The sequence below is a fragment of the Betta splendens genome, chromosome 2 (genome assembly GCF_900634795.4).
Source record: "Betta splendens chromosome 2, fBetSpl5.4, whole genome shotgun sequence".
NCBI classification, from domain to species: Eukaryota; Metazoa; Chordata; class Actinopteri; order Anabantiformes; family Osphronemidae; genus Betta; species Betta splendens.
This window is the reverse complement of record NC_040882.2, coordinates 21,498,023-21,516,979: the sequence shown is the minus strand read 5'-3', so window position 1 is coordinate 21,516,979 and position 18,957 is coordinate 21,498,023. Positions and strand designations below refer to the sequence as shown.

The 18,957-nt window shown below is 43.0% G+C and overlaps 3 protein-coding genes across 4 annotated transcripts; 1 reads left to right on the top strand and 2 right to left on the bottom strand.

The window, feature by feature from the left end:
• Positions 1–1,745: 1,745 nt before the first annotated feature.
• c2h4orf48 (chromosome 2 C4orf48 homolog) lies at positions 1,746–4,183 on the bottom strand. 2 transcript variants are annotated; one of them, XM_029131037.3, is made up of 4 exons: positions 4,038–4,183; positions 3,702–3,852; positions 3,182–3,270; positions 1,746–2,747 (listed from the first exon to the last, which is right to left on the bottom strand). In XM_029131037.3, the coding sequence occupies exons 2-4, from the start codon at positions 3,811–3,813 to the stop codon at positions 2,676–2,678; spliced, it is 273 nt and encodes a 90-aa protein (XP_028986870.1). In that variant the 5' UTR covers positions 3,814–3,852; positions 4,038–4,183; the 3' UTR covers positions 1,746–2,675. The 2 variants fall into 2 exon arrangements, with proteins under 2 accessions (XP_028986870.1, XP_028986860.1); XM_029131027.3 differs by having other exon boundaries at positions 3,702–3,837; positions 4,038–4,165.
• A 464-nt stretch (positions 4,184–4,647) lies between these two features.
• nelfa (negative elongation factor complex member A) lies at positions 4,648–9,958 on the top strand. The gene is made up of 11 exons (XM_029131003.3): positions 4,648–5,069; positions 6,597–6,768; positions 7,121–7,282; positions 7,432–7,521; positions 7,612–7,739; positions 7,870–7,939; positions 8,052–8,140; positions 8,295–8,403; positions 8,520–8,848; positions 8,970–9,069; positions 9,205–9,958. Exons 1-11 carry the CDS (start codon positions 4,860–4,862, stop codon positions 9,387–9,389), a joined length of 1,644 nt encoding a protein of 547 aa, XP_028986836.1. The 5' UTR covers positions 4,648–4,859; the 3' UTR covers positions 9,390–9,958.
• faah2b (fatty acid amide hydrolase 2b) lies at positions 9,949–16,202 on the bottom strand. The gene is made up of 11 exons (XM_029131015.3): positions 15,885–16,202; positions 15,098–15,180; positions 14,640–14,776; positions 13,543–13,752; positions 13,083–13,202; positions 12,835–12,970; positions 12,366–12,483; positions 12,153–12,272; positions 11,630–11,741; positions 11,275–11,460; positions 9,949–11,099 (listed from the first exon to the last, which is right to left on the bottom strand). The coding sequence occupies exons 1-11, from the start codon at positions 16,071–16,073 to the stop codon at positions 10,924–10,926; spliced, it is 1,587 nt and encodes a 528-aa protein (XP_028986848.1). The 5' UTR covers positions 16,074–16,202; the 3' UTR covers positions 9,949–10,923.
• Positions 16,203–18,957: the final 2,755 nt, after the last annotated feature.

The following is an 18,957-nucleotide window of genomic DNA, read 5'->3' as shown; positions in this document are numbered from 1 at the left end:
TTGAGGACAGGGTTCACTTTTAAAACCATGATCCATGTGGCAGTTCAACAATGTGAGTGTTACATGTAAATATAATGCATCTGCCCTATTCATGGTGCCGCATCAACACTGGAAACCTTTCTAACGTCCTGCTGCTTCCTCCCACCAAACAAAATGTCAGAATTGTACAAAATAACCCTCCAAATACTGGAATAGGTTTTTTGAACATAATGTGTTTAAATACTGACCATTATGTGTTTAATGATCAATATTTCATTCTAGGGAACAGTCACTCAGGAAAAACACGAATAAAAGAGAGAACAGCAAATCTCTGCTGTCTTCGAAGCATAGCCTTTAATATCATTTTGAATGTGGGCTATTATTATTTTTCTCCTCAGGAAGCGTTACCAGCTAAACAGCTTTTTGTTTTTACAGCTTCATTTCACACCAGCTGCTGCTCTTTGTTTTCAGCGTGTCATGGACTGTCTTGTGATGGGCACCATGTTAACACTCATCTCCGTTCAGAAGGATTCTGAATGTGTGTGTCTGATTCACATTTATGTCTTCGCTTAGTGATGCATCCGGTGGCAAAATAAATGGAGGTCTCTGCTTTAAGATCATCCTCCAGAACAAAATGTCTGAAATTTAAAAAGGAAAACAACAACACAGTAGTGCAAATGTGCACATATTGATAATGAAAGATCACTGAAGGAGTTAATCTGATACATCTGATGGTGGGAACCACTTGCTCAGTTATCTGATCAACACACCTTCCCCCTCAGGTTGTAAACTAAATGATTCACAGTACCTCTGGCTAATATGCCAAACTTAAACTATGTTTAAATAAATATCCAAGTAGGACTGAGGCAAGAAAATACTTTCCCACAGCAGGTAAAAGGGAGAGAGGAACCAAGTGAGGGCTGGTCCACAGCACAGGCTGTTTTAGCATGACTCCATGCATGCTGCATGTTCGTGAAACCCATAGCTCCCTGTTTGCTGCTCCAGTTAAAGCCTGCTTGAAGCTGCTTCAGCCTGAGAATCAGGTGCAGCGAAAGGCGATTTGCTGCGATGGTGCTGTCAGCACCAGAAGTCGCGCTTCGTGCCAGGTCACTGCAGACGTTTCTGAGGCTGGCGAGTTCCCGACTTCTATTTTTTCTTATCTGTATGCAGTATTTCAGCCCATCTGCGTTTACAGCCATGAGGGAAGCGAAGAGTATGAGGAGAGTGCTGCATCACTGCGACACAGCTGGCAGCATGCCTTTACCTAGGGCTCCTCCTGCCGGTGTGCGGAGTGCTTTACAGCCTCCCTTTTTCTGCTGTAATCCCTGTCGTACATAAGTCAAGTGGTGTGTGTGTGTGTGTGTGTGTGTGTGTGTGTGTGTGTGTGTGTGTGTGTGTGTGTGTGTGTGTGTGTGTGTGCGTGTGTGTGCGTGCGTGCGTGTGCGTGTGAGGTCAGCTAAAACACAGGACCTTAACTTGGCTCCTGTGAGTGTACACGCTGTCATAGCAGAGCTGTGGTTATGCAAAGCAGCACATCCAATGTCAAGTGGAAACATAATCTGCTGTACTCGGGAGCCCTCTGAGCTAAACTAATGGATGGATGGATGGATGGATGTCAAATGGACAAAGGCTGAGGTCGTTAGTCCATTATTTGATGAGTTCCTACTCATACAGTATGTTTCCAAATTAGTGATTAGGTAGTTGTGAATGTGAGATTCTCTGCAGTGACAACAAAACAACGTGGGGTAAAAAAAAACACTACCAGGATCCTTTAGTGTTTTTATTAGTAGATACAACATTACGACAATAAATGAGGCTTCCTGTGACATACTGTTTGTGAACAAGCAACAATATGATGATTATTAGTTCTACCTCCGTCCCCCACCGCGCTCGCCTCCCTTCACCTGCTCATATTGCAGCTCATTCGACACCTTGTTCCTCGCATCTCTTGCATACACTTAGTTACATAGAGAAGACGTCTATAGACAGCTCCATAACATTTACCCGTGTACATATACAGAATCTATACATACAATCTAAGTTAACAGAAAGTGCTGTGAAGTCATGCTACAGTGCTGTGCTAAGTCAAGACTTACAAGTATGCCTGTTTTTTATGCCTTGAAAAAGTCTAAAAATATTGTTGGTAAAATTTCACATTTCTTTCTGCTGACCTTTACAAAAAACAGTCAGTATTACAAATAAAAATAACTTTCTTCAATACGTGTTCCAACCTTGTGTTTTTTATTTGCAAAAGAAGCCAGGCTGCAAATCAATTAATTTACGAATTTAAATTATCTAAATACTTTGAGCATTTAAATAAATTCCATGTGATGCTACAGTTTAATGTGTATAATTGCCGTAAACATTAATCTCATAAAACACATTCAACAAGTAAATTTACAGATGCATCCTACTGTATCTATATTATACAGTCTTATACTAAAAAGTACAAAAGGAGGTTGTTTCATACGACACAGATGAGAGTGGACCCAAATCTCTTCATGAAGAAATCATACAGCTGTTGTAAAAAATTCACCCCAAATAAGGCAAAACAATAAAAGTGACATGAAATTTTCAATCAAATTATCACACAACATATACTGTACAACCAAAATTAAAATAAAGTGCCTGTTGTGTGAAATGAGAGTCGCTGTATGTCAGTGGTGGTTTGGGTTTTCGCTGTGTTGACAGGGTCCTCAGCCCAGTGAGTTGGTGGGCATGCAGTCACACAGAGCCCTCCTCTCCGCCCTCAGCACCAACGTCTCTGTCTGGACGCAGAGATAACACGTTAGTGGACTGAGCGTCAGCTGGAGCCAGAAGAGGTCAGGCGTCCAAAACAAATGCATTCACTCTCTCATCCTCACTGTTGGACAGATTTGCACCATTGATCTGTTTGAACATGTACAGATTTCACCTTTAACCACCTCCACATGAAATCTACTGAAATGTTCCTAAACTAACATGACATGAATAAACCTTGTCCAAACGCATATTATAAACCTAAATTACTAAATACCTCCACTACCATCATCATGCCCAGTAACTTGAGTTACCGCCATCATACACCATATGTTAGTGTATGAGAGACTTGTCAACCAATAAGTAGTAAACATTTAACACAGACAACATGGGAGATGAATTATTTGTATAATGCAAACAGAAAAACAGACAGTAATGAACAAGATAAAGGTACTTGATTTACCCTGGCATCAAGGTTGAAGGCAGTTTTCTTTAGATCTTGCAGTGCCCTCTGCATAAACTCAAAAGCATGACAGTCCACACACGGACGGCCTTGCAATGAGAAGAAATAGTCAAGAATGGGTTATTCATATATATATTAACTATTGTGTGATCAGTGTTTGAAATGCTTTTCTTCTATCAGCAGCAGTCAATAAGCTGTACTTTGGGGAGAGGTTAAACAAACACGGGCAAGGTCAGATTTAGACGCTGCTGAACCCAAAAGGTCCAGGCATTTTCCTTCAAACCTCGGTGTGTTGGAGCTGATGAATGTGTCTCAGAGGAGCAGCGCAGGCCCAGTTTCATGTTGTGATGTATACACCAATTAAGATGACCTACAATCCCCACTCAGAAACCCCTGGTGGGACCAGCCATCATTAGGCGGTGTAAAAATAAGTCCTTGGCAGACCTAATTACATGTGAAGACCATCCAAGTCCGATCTGAGCACACAGGAAAACCCAATCTCCTATTTAAATACACCTACTTTCAGCGGGGATGACGGTCCCGGCGTCTTGATCCGCATCAGCCGCACCGAGACAGAGGAGCTGGACCGCCAGCAGCAGCACCGCTGCCTGCACGTACCCACCGGACGCCATGGCGACGTGTTCACTTTTTATTACCTTTAATATGGACGCCTGTGGATTAGCAAGTGTTTGGTTGCTATAAACCTATCAAAATGTCCTACACGGCCGCGAATCAATTAAATCGTTAAACATAACGGGCTTTGTTCACAAAATAGCTGTTTTTGGTAAATGTTAATTTAAAAGCTGGTCTACAATGAAGAATGGTTATTTATAAGGGAAAGTGCGGAATAACCCACCGTTAATCAGTCGATGATTATTTGTAGAGCAGCAGATCAGCGCAAGATGCCTGCCTAGGACTGTTTGATGTAGATTCTGACAGTGCGCATGCGCGTGATTGGCCTTGGACCAGAGTCAAGCTTTCCGATGGTTTTCAAAATAATATATTTTTTGTTACAATATTTCATCTAAATAATTTTGGCTCATCATTAAAACACGCATTCTGTAAACTGTAAGCATCGTCTCCATATTTCCAATGTATGCCTAAACTTTGCCAAACACCTGCTTTTTGTCAGTTCAACTGCTTCGAAATGAATGAAATGTCATACTGGCCACAGATGCCTTATCATTCTGACATTTACATATTATAACTGCATCATATTATGTCTTTATATATGTCTTTGTGAAAAAATCAAACTCGTAACTATCATCTATCCATGTATACCACGTGTAATCATATTTAGTGTGTTTTGCACCCTTTCATAACTAAATGGACCATGAATTTATACATTAAGAAATATAAGACTCGAGTGCTTGTGTATTTGCATTTGTTGCATTTATTTCATTTCGTTTATATCAATATTTTTATTATAATATGGATATTATTATAACAATATTTGACAGTGTGGTGTGTTAAAAAGACTATTAACATATTTGCAGTATGTAGAATTTTATTTTAATAATTGCAATTCATGTGGATGAATTACGCTCCCTTCAGACTCCGTGTACTGTTACGATTGTGACCCCCCTCTTCGCGCCCCTTCGTGTGGGCGGAGTCCTGACTGCTGTTTTCTTAGGTAGCCTGTTAAAATGCCCGAACTCAAAACACTTCTTTTTCCAAGATGGCGTCGATGAAGGACAGCGACACCGGCCTGTGGCTTCACAACAAACTAGGATCTACGGACGAGCTGTGGACGCCGCCGAGCATCGCGTCCCTGCTCACCGTGTCTGTTATTGACAACATACGTTTGTGCTTCTCAAGCTTATCGCCGCCGGTGAAGCTTAAACTCCTGCTCGGGATGCTGCATCTTCCCAGACGGACCGTTGACGAGGTGGGTTGCTATGCGCTAGCTAGCTGATCGCTGACAGGAAGAGCAACCTGCGCCGACTTAAACAGTCCTATAAGAAACTTCCCCGGCGTTGCTCCAAGTCAAAACGTTGCACTTTCTGACGGCGTTGAGCTTGCGTATGTTTGCAACCACGCTAATAAGCGGGTGCTGTTTTATTAGCGTTAGCTTGCAGGCTGGTGTTAATGCTAGCTAGCGTCCACTTAAAAACCTGCAAACCCATGTTATTCCTGCAGCTTAGCCTCAAGCTTTACTTCAAATTCAAGACAAAACGGGTGTACACGTTTACGTCCAGTTTAGCTTAAAAAAGGAGCGACTCGTCTCCAGCACCGAGTGGCGTCCTCCAACAGCTCCAGCAGGTAACCTTACCCTGGCGGGTCTCGCACAGACATTATGGTGGGTTGGACAGCGCGCTGTTTGATCGAGCCGGAGGGCGGTACTAGCTCCAGTCCGACATATCAGTCGTTAGCTGCCGACAACGTTACACAGCCGTCATCAGTATGTGATGCTTGGCGAGACGCAAAACACTCCTGTGTTATGAGAGAAATGCTGAATGAGTGTGTGCACAAAAAATAGTATATCCTCCTGAGAACCAAAGAAAAATAACTTTCGATTTAATTTTTTTGTAATTTCCTGCCTTTTTGGAGTTAAAACAACAACTATAGAACAAATTTAGAATTTTATACAAATATTTTTATTTTAGATTTTACAGCAAGTCCACTGTAATGGACAACCGAATGAATTTACTGTAAAATAGCAATGATGCTTGGATATCAAAATACAATATCTTATGTATCAATCTATTTATCTATTAATCTGTCATATGATGACAGTTTGTCTGTTTTCTCATCTGATGAGCCTCCTACCTCATCTCCTGAGCTTTCTCTGTCTTCTGTTTCTAGCCATTAGCCAACCCAGCTTGTTCTCATGTCCAATATAGTTGACATTCATAAAATGGCTATTATTTTTTCTAGCAAAACGTTTAACTGACCTCTGACTCCAGTTTATAATTCCTGACATGTTCATGAATAAGAAAATATATAATTACTATGGGAGAATAACAATATCTTCAATCAATATTTCAATTACATTTTCTTTTACACATTTACACATTTTCACTTTCATTTTGCTGCCACCTCCATTTTGTCTCAGCATAAAAACAAAGTTCCCCTCATCCCACCAAAACACATGAGATACTATTGGAAAGGCCAGGAAGTCATCTATAGAGCATGTCAGGATTTAGTAGGGTAGATCAAATGAGTCCAAAGTTGTAGATCAAAAACCACCACAGAGGACATAAATGTATGGGCTGGGTCTCAGGATTCTCTGTAGTTTTTAGGAGGGCAAAAATAAAATAATAATAATAATAATTTTAAATAAAAGTTATGACAAAATAGTATGTACTGTTATAATAATCACAGGTTTATAACTGATAAACTTTCCATATGGTGTCAGGCATAAAAATTTTTATTTACACTTTTCTTTCCACTTACGCCACCTTCCTCTCTGCAGATGAAGGAGGCCCTGTCAGAAATAATTCAGCTTGCTACGGTGGACTCTGAACCCTGGGTGCTGATGGTTGCGGACATCCTAAAGTCCTTCCCAGAGACCGGCTCTCTTAATCTGGACTTGGAGGAGCAGAATCCAAATGTGCAGGATATTCTTGGAGAGCTCAGGGAGAAAGGTACAGAAAAGGGCTGTTTCCATATAAATAAGAACATTCAACAGTCTCATGATGTAAACAAACAGTGCACAGGGTGTGAGTAATTTTGTGTGAGTCCTAGCTGTTATGATTGTCCTCTTTTATTTACTGTGGTGGAAAGTAGGTCGAACTGAATAAAGGAAACATTTTTTTAAATAATTGAACCCGTGAAATATTTGGGCACATTCTCTGCATGTGGTGTAACTGTTTGGTTGTTATATGAATCCTGAATATCTATAACATGCAGCAAAGTGTGCAGTCATCTGATCAGAGATAAATGCACACAGGGTCTTTTCTAAATGCGCAGCCTTCTCTTTTTTCATATTTACTTTAGTGGGTGAGTGTGAGGCGTCTGCTATGCTCCCTCTGGAGTGCCAGTACCTGAACAAGAGTGCGTTAACCACTTTGGTGGGACCCCTAACACCCCCCGTGAAACATTTCCAGCTGAAGCGGAAGCCCAAGAGTGCAACGCTCAGAGCAGAGCTTTTACAGAAATGTAAGTTACAATAAAAGCTCACCAGTTAAATGTCAGCAGCCCTTCTTCTCCAGTATCCTGAGGTTTTTGTATAATTTCTATATTTTGCTTTGGACGTCAAATAAATGTACTTAGTACTATTTACAGCATTTTTATTATCCTTGTTTCAGCGTCAGAGACAGCCCAGCAGCTGAAAAAGACAGCTGGAGTGCCTTTTCATGCCAAAGGAAGGGGACTGGTCAAAAAGATTGACACTACTAGTGAGTGAATTCTAACATCAGTACTGAACCTGCAAAGAATCAAAATGAAGCCCCTCATGACTTTTCTGATTTGTTACTCTTGCACCTCAGCTCCTCTCAAAGGGATTCCCAAGGCTCCATTCCGCAGCCCCACTGCCCCCAGTATATTCAGCCCTCCCAGTAACCGCACACCGATTGCCCCTGCACGAACACCTCTGCGTAAGGAGAGGGGGGTCAAGGTAATAGTTAATCAGAGTCCTTGCTAATGTCCTGCTTTATTACTGACTTATCCCTTTTGATCTTATTAAACTGTTTTCAGTTCATTCAGATCATGTGGTGTTTCTCACCACTTGTTGTTTTCTTCTCAAGCTGTTAGACATTTCAGAGCTGGACATGGTTGGAGCTGGAAGAGAGGCTAAGCGGAGAAGAAAGACTTTGGGTATTTATATTCCAACACTCTTTTTTTTTTTGTAAAGATCCATCATAAACTTGTTATTAAACAAAGTATGGTTATATTGGTTCTTACACTCTTGTTTTTATTTTTGCTTTAGAAACCGAAGCTGGAGAGAAAGCAGCCAAAGAAGAAGCTGTGGTGGAAAACACTACACCCGACTATGCTGCCGGCCTTGTCTCTGCACAGGTACCATTTGCCTTGTACTGTCCTTCTTTTATTGATACCTTGCTTTTCTTGGAATATATTTATGGAATATATATCTGTTTTGTGTGTTCCTTAAAGTTAAAATTTGTGTTTTGGCCACCCAGAGAACCCAAAGTTCACCATTTTTGTTTTTCAGAAACTGGGGGCATTAAACGAGAACCCTCTGCCATCAACCAGCTACCTACCAGCCACACCCAGCATGGTTCCCTCTTCTTCCTATATTCCCAGCTCTGAGACACAACCCGGTTGGTCAAAAGCTACAGCTTTTTTCTCTATCTATGCCTAAACACTATATGGCTCTCAAAAAGATGACAAAAATCTTTTTTTTTTTTTTTTTTTTTTTTATCAACCACCTCTAAAGCAAATGCTGGTGGATCAGGTCGGGACACACTGCAGTCGGCCCGTCAACCAGAAGAGTCAGCGACAGCAAGCACCGGTGCCACCACCACCGTACCGGGACAGTACAAACAGAGGACACCTATGTACAACGCAAGCACCACAGCAAATCCTGCAACCCCCACATCCCCCAGCACCCCAGCTTCCACCCCTGTCAACAATGGGCCTCCAGCCGCTGCAACAGCCAGCCAGCCAGAAACTCCCACCCAGCCTCCCACCACACCGCAGACCCCCACCCCGACGCCAGCTCCTACACCATCACAGCCCCAGCCCAAAAAGAACCTGTCACTTACGGTAAGGTGCAGATGCCCATGGGTAGTTACACACAGCCTCATTCTCCAAACTCTGTAATATTGAATCTACCTGTTCAGTTTTGTTACTTAAGGTTTAAGTTTTCTGTGTTTCTATTCTTCAGAGAGACCAAATGTACGCTGCCCAGGAAATGTTCAAGACGGCCAACAAGGTCACAAGACCAGAGAAGGCACTCATCCTGGGCTTCATGGCTGGATCAAGGGGTATGGGAATAATCAACTCAATCACTGTCTTTTACGTATTACATAGTAAATTATAAAGCCTTTTTATTTACAGAGCGCAATATTTTAAATAGACAATTCTGGTTTTAAATCCTAAACGCCTGCTGTGTCTTTTAGAGAACCCATGCCCGGAGCAGGGGGACATTATTCAGATCAAGCTGAGCGAGCACACAGAGGTTCTGCCCAAAGCCGACGGCACCGGCAGCACCACCATGCTGGTGGACACGGTTTTCGAAATGAACTACTCCACGGGCCAGTGGACCCGCCTCAAGAAATACAAACCCATCACAAATACTTCCTGAAGCACTTCAATCGCTCAACGCCACAAACACCGTTTCTTATCCACGTCAGCAAACATGTTTACACATTTGAAAGTATTTGCATACACATTTGGGCCAAATCAAGCACTGGCAGATTAAGAGGTGTCAAGGAGAGAAAGAGCCTCCCTTTTCTGGCACAGCCAAAATGCAGGACTGCAGATTTTTTTTTTTTACTCTTTTCCATACCCTTTGAGTATTTCTGTTCATCTGATTCCTGGTTGACGTTGTGGTCAGGAGGGGTGAGAGTTAATCCGAGTCTGAGAAGAGAAGTTACAGTCACGGCAGGCACCTTCAGCGTTTGTACAGTGGTACAAACATGTCATGTGGCTAGAAAGACGACAAGCTGTATGTATTTTTCTGTGTGAATGTGACAATAGCCGCTTCTTATGTGTGTGACAGGAAATGGAACCATGATGACAGTCATCCTAGGTGACCCAAAAAAAAACGGTTCTGTTTGGAGACTCTTGGTGGATGTTTATTTTTTCATCACTTTTTTTTCAGAAGGGGAAAAAATAAAGAGACAGACTCCAGGGGACATTCGTCATCTTTAAGCTGCTACTGATCTTGCTTTTATTTCACTGTCATTCTTTAACTTTTGGTTTGGAGCAGAGTGGAGTCTTAGATCAACACTATGACTTCACAGAAGTGATGCCAAAACATTGTTAAAGTATGAGTAGAATAAATTTTATTTCTAACATTGCTGCATAAAATGGGTACCACAATTTAACTATAAAGCAACACACATGATCACACAAATACTTTCAGTATTTTGAGGTTTCGAGTTAGTCTTGTTTTATCCTCCAAGAGGGAGACTGTTAATCTCCCCTCAGATATATACATGTTCATCTTATAAACTTTTAGCTGTAACTACAGGACTCCCTATTTTTTAAGTTTTTACCTGGTAAAAGGTGTTTGGCAAAGTTCCAGTTGAGCTTCCATTGTTTGTGTACCTGAATATATTAGTTCATAACAGTATATATAGCTGCTGTAAAAAAAAATGCTAAAAGTACCATTCTTATTCTCTTGCAGTATGATCCGGTGCTAAAGAAGTCAAACACAAAACATGTCACAAGCAGTAAAAACCTTTGTTCTGATAATGTAAACATTTAAAAGCAATGTAAAATTATGTGCCGTAATCCTAGCACAACAAGTTAAATCAATTAAGTCATGGCTTATTGGAGAAGTCTGATCCCTCACAAGTACAAAAATCTATAATGCACATGAGCATTCAACACGCTGCTAGTGACCAGACAGAGTTTACACCAGGGTGCTCTATCCTGGTCCTTAAGAGCTACCGTCCTGCTAGTTTTCCAACTCTTCCCTGCCCCAGCTGATACTGATTACCTTGACCAGGCGTGTTTACCCAGTCAGCAGCTTACCAACACCTGATCTAGGTAATCGGCCGGAAGAGTTGGAAGACCAGCAGGACGTAGCTCTCGAGGACCAGGATTGAGCACCCCTGATTTACACAGCTCCTGATCCAACCAGCTGGAGATTTGGACTTGACTGTGTGGTTCTATTTGGCTCCGGGGTCTCTCCACCCTCCGAACGCCTTTTCCAGGTACAAAGCCACAGCCAGGGTTAGATGGTCCTGCAGCTTCCCAGCAACAACCTGCACGCCCAGGGGCAGGCCCTCCTCACCCAAACCCAGAGGACACTGGGTGACGGGCAGCCCCAGGGTGTTGAAGATGGCTGTGGTAAGAGAACAAAGGATCATCCAGTAATGTAGCGTTTTCAGCAGAATAAGTGCAGACAGGTCTGGACCTAGCAACTAAATACTTATGTACACAATCTGATTGACTTGTTAAAATGAATGTTAAAAGCGGTCACTACTGCAGTAGTTTCATGGGAGATGACGATCATTCACCTGTGTAAGTAAAGTCAAAGAATCTGAAGAGTGGGTGGTGGTGTTTGGGTGCCACCCGGGGGTGTGGGGGGTAAAACAGGACGCCATCATTGCCCAACAGCTCCTCCACATCTTTCTGCAGCTTCTCCTTCTGGATTACGCTGGTGACGGGATTAGACACACGAAACAGCCCAAACAGAGCCACACCTGAAATGTTAGAAGAAAACATCTGTAAATTTCTTCTTGATTTAAAAACTTAGTTTTATTAAAAAAAAAATCAAGACATAAAATGTGTAGCGATGATGCTAAAATTGTAGCACACAGCATTTTAATGAAAGTAAAACTTGATTAATGTGTGAAAATCTTGTCCTCTTACTGATGGCAGCCATAGTATGCTCAGACTTTCCCACCATCCGTTTCAGAAGCTCCCACAGAGGCCACACTGGTCGCCCTGGCTCCCCCATCAATGCAGCAAACGGCACAGGAGGCTGAAGGGAGGAATCGCTTTAAAACCTAAGATGTGTGACGTAACAGATTTTGTATTACAGCAGCTACGGTGCTTTGATACAGGACTCACTGTCGTACAAGTGCTAACTCAGCACCAAGCTTTCACCTAAAGCATATCACTTCAGTTACACAATGACTAAAGTGAACTGTAGCCGATGCATGTGAATGCTAGTGTGTATGTGTGTTGCTCTGGCAACTAAACAAATTAGTGAACCTGCTTTCTTTCACTGGGTTCATGGATTCAGTCTTGGAAGGAAACAACAACCAGTGCCCATGTTTGTTCATGTTTCCTGGTAAACACCATCTAAAACGTGGACGTTTCTTGCTGTGCAGTCAAAGCCCACCGACGTGAGAGGGAGTCAACTGTGGATCAGGCTGTCGTGTGGACCCACCTTGCCCTCCTTGTCAGGGAGACTCATGTAGGTGTTCCATATGTGGAAGCTGTGACACAGCTCAGGGAATTGCACTTCTTGGACTTTCACGCCGAGGTCGGCCTCTAGACGTTTCACCATCTGCAGAAACCCCCAGAGCGACTTCACCTCTTGAAATCTTTCTAATGTGTGATGTTGCAGAACGTTTGCAGACCAGACACCGATTTAACGCACCTTCCTCTGTATGTCTATGATCTCTTTGCTGACAGGAGACACCAGAGGAGAGCCGCCGTCATGAGGAATGGTGAAGAACCGTAGCTTCTTCAGATCAACCTTTTTGTTTAAGGACAACCTGAAAACCACAAGAGAAAATAATATAAGTTAAACTAACAACAAGGTTTTAACAACCATCAATCTTAAAGTATGGAGCTACTCGTCTCCCTAAACCTGATCAAGGTCCAGACAAATAAACCTGGACTACAGTGCATTCCTCATTTTTTTATAAAACACAGTGTGCATTTAATAATGAAACAGGATAGAAACATCTGCATTTGTAGCAAATGTGAAGCCTACTGAAATACTGTAGATGCATGCAGGCTTGGATTTGCTTTAGTGTCAGTGCATCTTAATATCTATAAAGTGATGTTTTGTTAAGAAAGAAACAAACAAGACATGGAAGCTCTGAGCAAAGGGAAAAACCAACATGTCAGCTTTGGGTCCCGCCATGATCTTCAGCATGGGCAGCAGGTCCTCAGCGTAGCGGCACATGGGACCGGCGCTGACGTACTCCTCCTGTCTGCCGGACAGCGTAGGGTACTGGTTTTCAATGGACACGACCCCTGCAGAAACAGACAGCGCAGCCTCGTATGCTGTTTGGATGCTCGTGGGCAGTGGAAGCAGCACAGCGGGCCGATACGCTCAGTCAACACGGATGTAATGCATGTCTCCTACCAGGAGTAGTTTTATGTCCAAACACTCCGTTGAAGAAAGAGGGAATACGAATGCTGCCGCCGATGTCCGAGCCAATGCCGATGACGGCGCCCGCTCCTCCCAGTATGCTGCCCTCTCCACCTGAGCCCAGCAGAAACAGACCTGCAGCTGAGCTTGGATCACAATGCTGTCAATTAAGCTAAATGAGCTTCTCAACACAAGAGCTGCAACATGAGGATCAACTACCACTATTCAATGTTTCCCAGTGTTCCAGGGTAAATCTCACGTTATGAGCAAATATGAATGTTGCTCATTCAAAATTGCTTTTGTCCTTAATGAGGCACCCAGAGGCTTGACTGTATGTGGCCTAAGCTTTCAGTGTGTAAAAACTAATAAAAGATGCTTTTTGAAGAACCAGCACGAGAGCAAACGCTAACATTTAACTTCCTGTCGGTCAGGAATCAGCGCGACTGTGTCCAACCTGAGCTTCCTCCTGGGATCCTCTCCAGGTTGTACGGGTTGTTGGTGATGCCGTACAGGTGGTTGCTGGACTCCCACCACATGCACAGCTCGCTGGTGTTGGTGACGCACAGAGGGATGGCGCCCGCTCTCTTCAGCAGGGCCACCGGTGGAGCATCAGTGTTGGACACCACCCCTTGTCTGGATACCACGCCTGTAGTGAAGGGCATGCCTGCAAGACAAAGAGCGTAGGGCTGCAGCTACTTAGTGCTTTGGTAAAAGTGTCAGCAATCAAATAATCTACTCAATTATTTGGAGCAATTAAAGTGTAGCAGTACTGTCAATATGGCAAGTCTCCTAAAATAACCAGCTAATTGCTTTTGCTTCTAGGAAATCTATTTTCTGCTGAAATTGCAGATAATAATGTTGATAGACTGATCTTTGTGACAACAATGTAACCATCAAACGAACAAAGATCAGGCGTTGGAGAAACAGGTTTTCCTTTGATAGTCCGTCCAAGTTTCCTTCCAGCTGCTTTCAGTCGACTCCCAAATTTACTGTTGTTACACGCCTTTAATTCACTCACTCTTGTTTTTATCTCAGCCTCTACGCACCAGCATTTAGTCTATTTTCACTATCTGCTTCTAATCTGTAGCTTTAGAGTAGGTAGGTTGTTTAGTTTAGAATTAAATGCACCAACTGATGACATGCAACAGTAGTGCATGATCAATGAGAAACAGACTATACAAATATGCAGCTTCTCCGAAGCTTTAAAAGGCAAATAATTGGCATCAAGGGTATTTAATAACGGAGTTACTTTGAGTTTCAAAACAAGTTGCAGCATAGAATAAAATCAACAGCGAAAGCAAACAGAGGGCATTCAGATGTTGACCAAAGGTAAAGCTGGCTTTCATAACAGGCTTTTACAGCAGGATTAACAATGCTGCCTCTAAACCGCCCATACGTGTAACAGTTACAACTGGCTGTTAATGCGCGGTTGATTGGGGCCAATCTACTTTATCTCTGCTTTTTGTTCCGTCTGATTTTGGTCCCGAGATGTGTGTAATCAAAGTAATTTACAAGGTTTCAAGTATCTGTGAGGTGATTTGTGGACGTTACCCTGGAGGGCAAAGGACTCTTTGACAGACAGTGGGACTCCCAGTAAAGGCAGGCGGTCCTCCAACACCTCCTCTCCTCCGGATTCCTCCTCTATCAGCTTATCGACCTGGGCCGACTCCTGAAGCGCCGCAGCAAACCTGTCCAAGTTAATCAACTCCTTTAAAAATCACTGTTGTCATAGAAACTGTGCAAATTTAAGAAGTGGCTGCATGTTGACAGCACATTGCTGCAAATGCTATTAGAATTTCATTTTATTAATGAGCAACTCATCTCTGCACAACTTTATACAGTGAAACAAAAGAAAATACAGAAACAAAAAATATATTTATTATTGTTTAGTGTATGCAATGTCTTTTAATATCTAATAAATGTCCAAGGAGCAATATGAAAAGCATCAAACCCAGAAAGCTGCTTTCCTGTCAAATAGTAAAGCATCAGATGAGGAGAACGTTTCTTGCCTGTCTTTGACCACAGCATTGAGGAACGGGTTCACTTCCTGGATCCTGTCGATGTAAGCCTGCACCACCTCAACACTTGACACCTGCAACACAGTTAGATTGTATCACTGTCAGGACAAGTCACAGCATCTGCTTAAGTGAAATGTGACACCGTTTTACCTCAACGGAGGGGAAACAGGTTTCCCACAGACCCAGTTCAAGCGTCAAAAAACGCTTTTAAATTATGCTAAAACAGCAACAACGCGTGTGGACCTCGTTACTAGAGAGGAAGCAATAATCTGATCAAGGGATCTTGACATTATTTTGAGCCCTAATTCCCAGTGAAACAAATGAAATTAAAAACCCAAATAAATTGATTCCAACCTCAAGACATGATCCTGCAGCTCATACTGAACATTAAGTTATTATTGTTAATTATGGTTAAAGATACAGTCGATTACATTTCTAACATCATGGGATTAAAATAAATGACGGCTTTTATAACAGTTATAGTGATGTTTACAAAAGTGGTCTAATATTCAACCAGACCATAAACTATAAGAAACAGTAAATAAACCTATTTATTCCCTGAGAGAATGACCCAGAGTGACCAGCAGCTGCAGGGACGGTCCCTGGAGGAGATCAGCTGCGATGAGGCAGGTCCCCAACAAACTAACTGCACGGCTCAATAAAATGCGCAACAGCCGCTCGTGCAGTTTGTAAACAATTGGAACACAAACAAGCAGCTGCACCCGAGACCAGTGCACGTGATACGACCCAGCACCGCTCGCCTGTGGCGGGAACACACCTCTTTTCTTCGGATCTTTGTGGCGAGCTGCGTCGCTGACATGAGCAGCAGCGGGTTGTCGACGGGAGGCAGCTTCTTGGAGGAAACGCCGGGCTTCGGAGAGGAGAACATCTGGAAGAAGGCTAAAAGGACGCCCATGAGCGCCTTGAACAGCCATGCCTGCGCGCGCTCCAGGAAGCTCACAGCCATGTTGCACGCGGGGAGGTCGCAGGGCCAGCGGGAGCTCGGCGGCCGTTCACCACGGAACTGGACGGGGGCGACGGCTCGATAAGTTTATACCTAGTGGTCAAGCTCGCGCAGGCGCGTGATGGGACCGGAAAACGCGTAGCCGTCAAAATAAAGGTTCTTAAAAAAACAAATGACTTGGTTTCCAAAGTGTTACCTTAGCATAGAATACAAATAAATACAAACAATGCAAGCATATATACATAAACAAAACCAAACATTACAGCTACTTATAGTAGCTGTAGCTATTAATAGCAGCTTAGAAACATGTTGTTTTCACTTATTTTATATTTATATTGTCAATCACCACCCCCGGAACTCGCTCTGCATAATTCAATTATTTTTTATTTAACCGGGTAAAGTTTAACTTACATACTATAACAATAACTGTGTGAACAGCGCTATTATTTACTTTAAGCTACTACTTGTTCTGGAAATTTAAAGCTAATGTTACCACATTTTATTACCCCACAACAAGGACAATGAGGAAATATTAACCTTTGCTCTCACTCAGACCATGGCTGATTCTATAGTCACCTCAAAGATAGGAAATTGTATTAAAAAGTCAAAACCCTATTGACTTAATATGTTATTCGTAACATTAATGTGGCTTAAACTCTGCAAGTAAAACGTATAATTACAGCAGTTTTATTAATAAAAATGTCACTGTGTGCTATACATAAATTATTTAAAAATTATTGCAATATTTTAAACTGTATTATTGTGTAAAATTGTGTAAATTTGTAATTATAATACTTTGGTTAAAATGCTCTCAAAACTTTCACAATTTAAGAGTTTCTCTAGATAAAATCAGGTGGGAGAAGCCAGATGAAGTAGCCGCTCATGGACACTAGAGGGCAGCGTTGCTAAAGGCTTCAACACTGCATCACCTCACTCAATACACAGAGCACGTAGCAAAAAAGAAAACGCAGTCTCTGCAATGCAGGTCAGTGGGTTAGTGGAGGATCCACGCTGTCGCTCTGTGCAGACGTTTAGTTGTGATTATTGTCTAGATTGGACCTTTATGGACATAAAGTTGTCCATGTGGGACTTGGTTCATTTTACATTGCCTGTGGGTGAGAATTATATGTTAAATTATGGTTTGGGGTGTTTGATTTTCATAAATCTACATCTGCCCTTTTAAAGATCACACATTTTTCATGTTGTGGGCAAATACCGTGTGAAGGTTTGACTGTGTGGATATAAGAAATGAGAAATCAATTAGATCAGCTGAATGGTTCACCCTGCTGAGCTATTTATTGACCCTCGTCGTTCCGGAGACAAATCATTCCACAGCTAGCATTAGATTAGGGGACGGCAACTCACACGCCCACTGATCCTCACACACTGGCAGTGAACAGGAATCTACACAGAGACACTAACCTGCATCCAGCTCTGTTTTTACTGCAGAGCTCCTTTAAGCGCCAACATGCCACGCAAATAGCAAATACACACGTCTTGAGGGGTCTGTCCAGTCTGAATAGACAACACAAGGGCACAGCTGTGTCAGTGGAGCTGAGAAAGAACACATCATTCCTCACCTGTAAGGTAAAACCGAGGCGCACACAACTGCTGGGCATGTTGAGACAAGAGACAGACGCACAACTGGCGGTGTTTGTGTCTGTGCGTCAGGAGCTCTGCTCTCTGGGAAAAGCATGAAGTCAGTGCGGCGCAGTTAGCCTGTATTATTTAGAGATTATGTAGCGACTATACCATGGATTCTGTCATGTTTCATGGGAAACGTAAAGACACGCCTTCAGGGTAAAGTGATACGCGGTCAGCAAACAACAGCACGGCTCTGGGCTCCTCTGTATTGATTTCCATCTTTCTTCCTGTCTCCGTTGTCACAGCACAGACGCCACATGCCATCCACCTATAGCTCATTATTCCCAATCACATTATGCACTGACAGTCGATGAAGGTCTGGAACACTCAAGAGGGGCTGTTTGGCTCGTCTTCGATGCACACAGATGGATCACACATATACCCAGGCATTTCATTTTCCTAATGAGATCTGTGTCAATAGTCTTTATGTTTGTTTCATCCCTGAGTGTACAGTCATTTACTTTACTGCTCCCTTTGGATGAGGCAGCACTTCAATCTGATCCACTTTCAAGCACCTTGGATCTGCCCGGGAGCCTGACGTGGGCTAATATGTCACTCCCACGGGAGGAAAGGACTCGTCTGTGACTCTTAGGGGCCCTTTTCATTACTTACGCTAAGCATTGCGAGGTTCCTACAGATTATTCTCCTCATGGTGGTAAAAACATGGGACTTTCCACTCAGATCCAGACAGCACAGCTTCTTAGTTGAGCAGCTGACGGGCTGAGAGCTGGGGGGTTGAGCAGCGCAGAGAAAACAGTGTTTTCCTGCATAATCTGGCAGTGGCTCATGACAAAAGCAAATGAATCACAACGAAAGCAAAAATGCTGCTGCTTTGCTTCCTGCACACACGTTTCCTCTAATGCAAAATGAGAAATATGTTTTTGCCTTAGATGGCTTGTGCATCAGAATCAGCTGAAGTGTGAAGTAAAGTGAACATTTAAGATTTCTGGGAGATTTATCTGCTATGTGCTCTATACATCCATCCAAGATGAGGAGGGGAGGGTGAGGAGGTGGAGGAGGGGCCATCGGTCCACATGGCAGCCTCGTAGCCCCCTCCCTCTTACCCCTGTGCCTCCTTCAGGGACCTGCATGGAGCCACGTGAAACAGCTGTGCTCCAAAAGCCAATTATAAAGACCCCCGGCCCCCCGTCCGGCTGCTCCGGAGCCAGGAGCCACAAATGGGCTTTAACGAGTAGGGGGCACCACCGGGACGGTCAGATGGGAGGCACAGCAGGGGCAGATT

Coding starts and splice junctions, on each gene's coding strand:
- nelfa (XM_029131003.3), top strand. CDS start 4,860: ATGGCGTCGATGAAGGACAGCGACACCGGCCTGTGGCTTCACAACAAA. Junction 7,940..8,051: donor GCGGAGAAGAAAGACTTTGG/GTATTTATATTC, acceptor TTTTTGCTTTAG/AAACCGAAGCTGGAGAGAAA. Junction 8,404..8,519: donor CAGCTCTGAGACACAACCCG/GTTGGTCAAAAG, acceptor CCACCTCTAAAG/CAAATGCTGGTGGATCAGGT.
- c2h4orf48 (XM_029131037.3), bottom strand. CDS start 3,813: ATGGCGTCCGGTGGGTACGTGCAGGCAGCGGTGCTGCTGCTGGCGGTC. Junction 3,271..3,701: donor GACCGTCATCCCCGCTGAAA/GTAGGTGTATTT, acceptor TCTCATTGCAAG/GCCGTCCGTGTGTGGACTGT. Junction 2,748..3,181: donor CCTTCAACCTTGATGCCAGG/GTAAATCAAGTA, acceptor CTCTGCGTCCAG/ACAGAGACGTTGGTGCTGAG.
- faah2b (XM_029131015.3), bottom strand. CDS start 16,073: ATGGCTGTGAGCTTCCTGGAGCGCGCGCAGGCATGGCTGTTCAAGGCG. Junction 13,203..13,542: donor GATCCCAGGAGGAAGCTCAG/GTTGGACACAGT, acceptor TGCTGGGCTCAG/GTGGAGAGGGCAGCATACTG. Junction 12,273..12,365: donor TCATAGACATACAGAGGAAG/GTGCGTTAAATC, acceptor GGGTTTCTGCAG/ATGGTGAAACGTCTAGAGGC.